General features: G+C 41.3%; 1 protein-coding gene across 1 annotated transcript; it reads left to right on the top strand.

The window, feature by feature from the left end:
* The first annotated feature begins 353 nt into the window (after nt 1-353).
* tubg1 (tubulin, gamma 1) lies at nt 354-7779 on the top strand. Its single transcript, XM_005920320.3, has 11 exons — nt 354-624; nt 986-1098; nt 1363-1530; nt 1648-1716; nt 2952-3031; nt 3121-3247; nt 4859-4945; nt 5503-5652; nt 5741-5893; nt 5984-6145; nt 6684-7779. Exons 1-11 carry the CDS (start codon nt 576-578, stop codon nt 6879-6881), a joined length of 1356 nt encoding a protein of 451 aa, XP_005920382.1. The 5' UTR covers nt 354-575; the 3' UTR covers nt 6882-7779.
* Nucleotides 7780-7842: the final 63 nt, after the last annotated feature.

Genomic DNA, 7842 nt, shown 5'->3' with positions numbered 1-7842 from the left:
AGAAGTGTGTTGGTATACATTTTCAAGAACAAGGGATAATATTCAAAGCTCTACTTGGGCGAAAAGCTGATAAGCCATACAATGAAGCTATGGGAAAGAGAAATTGAATAAAGGTGATGATCAGGAAGCTGCAGTCTGGCTTAAAAATGAGAAAGAACAATACAGATGCGATGTTTGCTTTCAGAGTCTTGATTGAGAAGTATATAGACGGTCAGAAAGAGTTGCATTGTGTAGACCAGGCAACAAAGCAAGCTGGGGTGTGCAGTAAGAGTGTCTCTGAGCCCCTTCTTGCTTGCATTGGTGATGGACAGGTTGACAGATGATGTAAGGTATGTTTTACGGTTCCTTACAGCACTACACACTCCGACACGACCGGTGGCAGCACACGTTTAGAGTCGCCTTGCGACTCGCTAACCCACAGTAGAAGAAGTCTGCTTGAAGCGTCACCGCAGGACCAAGCGGGAAGGAGCGGGCAGAGGTGAAGCGGTGTGAAAGCAGTGGCTATTTTCTTCTATTATTTAGCTAGCAGGCAGACTACAAGAGCTAGCTAAATAAGGGGCGACTGAAGACGGAACATGCCGCGGGAAATCATAACGCTTCAGCTCGGACAGTGCGGAAACCAAAGTACGTGCAAAGACGTTGATAGCGTTGAAACCGCTACAGCTTTTTTTTATTGTTAGCTGTGCGAGATGTCATCAGATTTCCATGTATTCTGCTGTGTAACGACAGTAGCTAACTGCTAATAATAAGTCGAGCTAACTTTAAATATAACAGAAACAACGACCTTGTATCCTAGCTTACCAATTGACTAATAGTGTCTATAAACATAATGTTATCGTGTGCACATTGTGTGATTACCATCAGGTGCCTTTATGATATGCATTTTATGGTAACGGGCATCCGTGCATTTAGAGTAAAGTTGTACCAGTTTGAGTAGTCAAAATGAACATGTTTTGTTTACTTGTGCCCCCTCCCTGTTACTCAGTCGGATTTGAGTTTTGGAAGCAGCTGTGTGCTGAGCATGGCATCAGTCCAGAGGGGATTGTTGAGGAGTTTGCCACAGAAGGGACCGACAGAAAGGATGTATTCTTCTATCAGGTAAGCGGAGCAGAAGTATTCTGCTTCATAGCACATAGTCTCTCTTGCTATGTGTTACAATCAGCCTACATTTTCTGCACCGCAGAGTGTACAACGTCTCCAGTGTGATGATGCTTCTATGCAGCTGAAGTGCCATCATATTATTTGCGACTAGGTGGCATGCTTGTATCGTAAACTGTAAGAACCAAGCTCCTGCAGGGAGACGACAAGCTCAACACTGCAGTGTTTTCATCTAACCGCTTGTTTTTGATTAAAACCCCAAAGGCTGACGATGAGCACTACATCCCTCGTGCAGTTCTCCTCGACTTAGAGCCCCGCGTGATCCACTCCATCCTTAACTCCCCATATGCAAACCTGTACAACCCAGAGAACATCTACCTGTCCGAGCATGGTGGAGGTGCCGGAAACAACTGGGCTAGTGGCTATGCACAGGTGATCACCTGATATAACCTACTTTTTTCTTTTTGTTTTTTTTTACCCTTACCCCATTAATCTCAATAAAAAATTTAATAACACATCTAAAATCTGCTCTGGATTCTCTACCTCTAGGGAAAAAAAATTCAAGAAGACATCTTCGACATTATTGACAGAGAGGCAGATGGCAGCGACAGCTTGGAGGCAAGTTTATCTTTTATCACATACTGACTATCCCAGAGGGCTGGGACGATTGAGGCTGTGGCAGTGTGGAATTTTAAAAATTGATTTAAGAGTAAATTGATATGGATGTGTGTAGAAATATTACATTTTTAAGAGCAGCTTGAAACTGTAGCCTAAATCTTATTCATGCATTAAAGTGTCAGGTATTTGTTGTTAATGTGAGGGGATTACTTTTGAACCTGTTGAAATTACAGGGATTTTCTGTCTGATATGGATATACTTACACCTTGTAGCTTGTTTTGTGTTTCTTTGTAGTTTTGTGGTCATGCTGCAGCTCCATTTGTCTCTTTGTGATCTGGTTAACTGGTAATGTCTGTCATCATTTTGTGTCGCTCTGTGGTCATTTTGTGTCTCTTTGTAGTGGAGCAGTTGGTGTCTCAGTGTCTCTTTGTTGTCATTTTGCGATCATTTTGTCGTTCTTTGTGGTCACGTGGGCAGTTTTGGTGTCTCTGGGGTTGATTTGTGTTTCTTTTCAGTGACTTTTTGGAGGTGAAGCTCAGTCTAGACTGAGTAAACCCATTCGTTGTCTGAATACTGTTATGGAGTGGTGGATTTTACTCAGGCATGATTTCTCTCAGTCTTTAAGGCTTGCATTTTGTTTTTGTTGTGGTAAAATGCATGTAGAAATGAATGACTTGATAGAAACGGCATGCTAAAATGGTGCCAGAGCCTGTCATCTTAAAACCAGCACAGCCCTAGCCATGCCTCACTATTATTCTTAGCGTCCTTTTTTTATTTTTATTTTTTTGGGGTGAACTTTCTTCAGCTGCCAACCTCCCATAAAATAACAGTCTCATTTCCTTTCGAAGGTCTGCAATTTCTGTAACTCATTCACATTATGACCCCACATTATTATTTAGTGTGTGCACTCGTGTGTGTGCATTGGATAGGAAGGTGGGCCGAGCTGCTGTGGGCATGTGTATGTTGGCAGGGTGTGGCGTGCGGTATGTCTGGTGATAATAGCCGGGCGAGTGAAGAAGGCAGGTATTACTGGGCTGTCTTGGGGGGGTGAGGGAGCCTATTTGTGAGGTGGGGCTGCGTTCCCATTTATATAACTGCAGAGGAAAAGAGGCATTTGCACACCCACAGGCACATTTAACGTTCTGCTTCAGAAGAGTTCACAGTAAGGTTCGCACATGTGTGGCGCACTCTGTAGCTTGAAATTGAAGGTATTGAGCGATCCTTTGTCTTTGCAGGGATTTGTCCTGTGTCACTCGATTGCTGGGGGGACAGGCTCGGGGCTTGGATCCTATCTCCTGGAGAGGCTCAATGACAGGTCCGCATGCACATACTCCACTTGATCCCTTGTATTTCTTTTTCTTGCAGTATAGTACGAGCAAATAATATATAATTTCTGTCCCACAGGTACCCAAAGAAGCTGGTTCAGACTTACTCAGTCTTCCCAAACCAGGATGAGATGAGTGATGTGGTTGTTCAGCCATACAACTCACTGCTGACGTTGAAGAGACTCACTCAGAATGCAGACTGCGTGGTGAGCAGCAGCATTATAAAAAGGAAAAAAAGAAAGGATACTAATTAATCCCATTGCTTTCTTGGCATCATTACACACCAATGACATAAATAATCTCGCAAGATGGCATAGGGATATAGCAATCAGCATTTTTGGAAACCCTATAACCATGCCATGCAAAACAAAGTTAAAATAAACCAAATTGTTCAGCTATTCCACCCAATAAAATTTAACATGTTGAGATGAGATGTCTTAACATGTGCTTACTGGCCACTTTATTGGGTACAGCTGTTTAGTTTCCTGTTTATGCAGACATCTAAAAATCCAATCACATGGCAACAACCCAATGCATGTTGTGCATCTAGACTTGGTTAACATGACTGAGTTAGAATGGGGGAAGAAAGGTGATTTTGAATGTGGCATGGTTGTTGGTTCCAAATGGGCTGATCTGAGTATTTCAGAAACTGCTGACCTACTGGGTTTTTTCCCACACAACGATGTCTAGGGTTTACAGAGAATGGGGCCCCCCCAAAAAGAAAAGGAAAATATCCAGTGAGTGTCAGTTCTCCGAAAATGCCTTGTCAGCAGTCAGAGGAAGAAGGGCTAGGCCAAACCTGCGGCAGTTATGAGACACTATCATGTCAATATGGACCAAAATCTCTGAGGAGTGTGTACAGCACCTTGTTGAATCTGTGTTATGAAGAACTAAGGTGGTTCTGAAGGCCAAAGGGAGTCTAACACGGTATACCTAATAAAGTGGCCAGTGAATACTTAAAGTCTGTATACTACTGTAGCTATCTCCTTTTATAAGGAACCCATACTTCACTGAAAAGGTTTCTTTAAGGTCTGTTTTATGTTAATTTTAACTTTTCAGTGTGACATTATAACACAGATACAAAAACTGTTAAATATTTCCCCCCCAATTTGACTACTCTGTTGTAATTTGTCTTTTAAAGTGAAATTACGTGACACTTGGCTTTAAGCACTACAGCTTAATTGCTGACGGTCCCTTTGATGGATGCTTTTTATGGCATTTTGTTTATATTTTGAATTGCACAATCTTGTTTTATGATGCTACTGACAGATAGAGACTGTCTAACTCTTATCTTTTCCTTTGTTGAAGATCTACTCTTGAGGCTGCTTCACTACTTGTCTAGCAGGCTAATAAAGAAGCAAATTGGAGTGCCAGCCTTGAGCCCTAGCAAATCCTATCTAATATCGAACTTATTAAATCTAAGTCCTGAATTGGTGATTGTATTAGTCTGAGATGCTCTGACAGTCTAATGGTGTTTCCCCTTTAATACCTACTTCCTCCAGGGTCTTGCATAAGGCCCCCATGTTGATTAAATTAGCCGCAGAGCTAATAGGATCTGCCCAAGAATTGGTCCCCCTGTTGAGACTGTACAGTGTGTCTTTTATATTCAACTCCTCTAACAACAGCACACTGTATTGCTTCTTAAGAGGTTCCTTTACTGCATCATTACTGCGATATCCTCTCACCCTTTCTTTCATTGTAGTAGTGTATTGGATTTCACTATACTGTTTTGCTGGAGAGTTTTTCCCTCTCCCTTGTTTTTCCTCTTCATTTGTCTAATCATTGCCCTTTGTATGTGAACTGTGCGTGTGCGTCAGGTGGTTTTGGATAACACCGCTCTAAATCGGATTGCCACCGACAGGCTGCATATCCAGAACCCCTCATTCTCCCAGATCAATCAGCTGGTGAGTGAGTGATATAACACTGTGTTAGAGCCTCTGCCTCTCTTTTTGGTTGTCAGTCAGCAGGTCTTAGTTATAGGTGTAGTTTGCAGTCTTCCTTGATGTATTTGAACAAAGACAAATGTTGAGACAGACTGCGCGAGACGTGGCGCCCAATGCAGAAATTACAAGATGCACAAACTAGTTTGACAAGTTAGTTGAACTTTAAAATGGATTTCAGATTTCTTGAAAAGAACCACACTTGGCTTCACTTTCCAAACAGTTTAAAGTGCTTGACTTGAGCTACACTTTTTTTAGGGCCAAGTGGCAAAAAAAAGAAAAGCTTAGGGTTTGATTTACATTTGGGTGCGTGGTTGTTGTTGTTTTTTTTTATATATATATTTTTATTATTTTGTGGTAAGATGAAAAATTTGTGTTTTCACTAGAGCTGATCAATAATTTTAGTAGTTCTATCAATAAAGTATCTGTCTTTTAAACACAGCTATTGAGCATATAGTGCACAAATAACATTTCAAAGGAGCTTAATTTGTCAATGTCTGCTTTAACATTCATACATGCAGGTTTCCACCATTATGTCTGCAAGCACAACCACTCTGCGCTACCCAGGCTATATGAACAATGACCTTATTGGCCTGATCGCATCTCTCATCCCCACACCCCGTCTCCACTTCCTTATGACTGGATACACACCTCTCACTACTGACCAGTCGGTGAGTTGCGTCCCTTGTGATGCGTGTGAAATTAGAAAATAATCCCGATGGTGTTGCGTTTGAAATCAATCACCCTGCTGTGTCTCAGGTTGCTAGTGTGAGGAAAACCACAGTGTTGGACGTGATGAGGAGACTCCTACAACCCAAGAATGTGATGGTGTCCACAGGAAGAGAGAGGCAGCCTAGCCACTGCTACATCGCCATCCTCAACATCATCCAGGGGGAGGTCGACCCAACACAGGTACAATTGTACATCTGTTGTCTGAGGTGTTGAACTGATCCAACATAATTATGTTAGGACTATATTTAAACATATGTGAACTGACTCTAGGTACATAAAAGCCTCCAAAGGATCCGGGAACGTAAACTTGCCAGCTTTATTCCCTGGGGTCCCGCCAGCATCCAGGTGGCTCTGTCCAGAAAGTCCCCGTACCTGCCCTCAGCTCACCGAGTCAGCGGCCTGATGATGGCCAACCACACAAGTATCTCCTCTGTAAGTGCATATTGGAAAGTTATGTTCAGTTCCAGTGTGTAGCTATGTAGTGGAGACCTTAATCTGTCCTTGTTCATAGTTGAGGATATGCAGTGAGCTGCCCAAGCAGCATTTCATGGGGGATTCCAGGAAAAATTAGGTTTTGGATTATCATGCTGCCAAACAAGACATTTCCTCAAAACTAAGTAATCTTTTTACTGGTTTAAAACGAGTTGTAAAACTAAAAGAAGCTATAGCCATGTCATTTCATTATATTACTCAATCTAAGGTGATTTAGAAAGCCTTTACTGGTGGTTATATTGCTGTGCTTTGTTTTCTCATGAATGTAGGTTCCAAAATTAAAGCAAGGGGAAATTAGTGTTACACAGAAGTTTCAGTCATGCAATAGACTTCATTTCTTTCCCATAACACCAAGGCAAAGAAACAAAACAGAAAGTGTGATTGTTCTAAAAAAAAATCTGAAAAAGAACCTTTTGGTTCTTTTCTCACTTTGGGATGTTAGCATTGATGTCACTTTTTCTTTTTTGCTGTCCCGCAGTTGTTTGAGCGGACATGCAGGCAGTACGACAAACTGCGTAAGCGCGAGGCCTTCCTGGAGCAGTTCCGCAAAGAGGACATATTCAAGGACAACTTTGATGAGCTGGACAACTCGAGGGAAGTTGTCCAACAGCTGGTAGACGAGTACAGCGCAGCAACAAGGCCTGACTATATTTCCTGGGGCACGCAAGAACAGTGAACAGACTTTGTCTTTTATACTTAATTCTCGCTTCTGGACAAAAATAGTTTTCTTTCACACAGATATCACAGAATAGTTATTTGGCTATAACTGCTTTTCTGGATAAAAACTATATTTATTGGCTTGCTTTAACATGTAATAACATAGTGTTTGTGTCTCCAAATTAGAGACTTTCATGACTATTAACCAGAAAAAGTAAATGCATCACATCCTGCAGATTCTGAACCCCCAGTTTATATGAAGTGTTCTCAACCTTAACAGCTCTGTGAAATATAAGAGCACTAATTATAGAAAATCCTGTACAAAGCATCAACAGCTGTTGTCTCCAAAACATCTGTAAATGTATATACCCGTTTCTGTATTTTTATTGTTAATCTCTTGCAGCAATGTTATTTACAGTTATCCTCAGTCTAAATCAACATTTTGCCTTGTTTTGGTCTATTTTTATACAAAGTACTGTACTTTAGTTTTTGTGCACTTGGTAGGCAGAGAGGTGTCCTTGCATATAGATGGAACTGACAGAAAGCAGTAGCATGCTGGTTAATGTGGTGCGCTGTACCATCTGTATGCTGCTGATACACATTGCTCATTTGTTATCACAGTACATGACCAACAAGAATGTCAAGTTGAAGTTGGATTGGAGCCATAAATGGTGTTGAAATACCTGCCATAAAAACAGCATTGACATTTTAACAGCATTTGTCCTCTAAAGAAAATGAGTTTGTGCAGCTGAACACAGTACAAGGATATATCTAATTTAAACACTTCATCTCTATGCCTGTAAATATTCTTGATTCACTGGCTTCCCCTGTGTTGTCTAAAAGTGAATATACTGCTACATTTCGCTTGCCTGTTGGACCTGTTTTAAACTGAATAAAAACATTTTCTATTATTTTAATTCTTACCTGAAATGTCTCAGATGTTATCTGAAGACACACCTGGTCGGTTGTATGAGAATGGA

Source organism: Haplochromis burtoni, unplaced genomic scaffold (genome assembly GCF_018398535.1).
Source record: "Haplochromis burtoni strain Fernald_Lab_line unplaced genomic scaffold, NCSU_Asbu1 Contig_21, whole genome shotgun sequence".
NCBI classification, from domain to species: domain Eukaryota; kingdom Metazoa; phylum Chordata; class Actinopteri; order Cichliformes; family Cichlidae; genus Haplochromis; species Haplochromis burtoni.
This window is presented reverse-complemented; position numbering and strand designations above follow the sequence as displayed.

Bases quoted from the DNA above. Each gene is read 5' to 3' on its own strand.
- tubg1 (XM_005920320.3), top strand. From the start codon at position 576: ATGCCGCGGGAAATCATAACGCTTCAGCTCGGACAGTGCGGAAACCAA. The intron at 1,099-1,362 runs GTAAGCGGAGCA...AAAACCCCAAAG, and splicing joins AGGATGTATTCTTCTATCAG to GCTGACGATGAGCACTACAT. The intron at 6,146-6,683 runs GTAAGTGCATAT...GCTGTCCCGCAG, and splicing joins ACCACACAAGTATCTCCTCT to TTGTTTGAGCGGACATGCAG.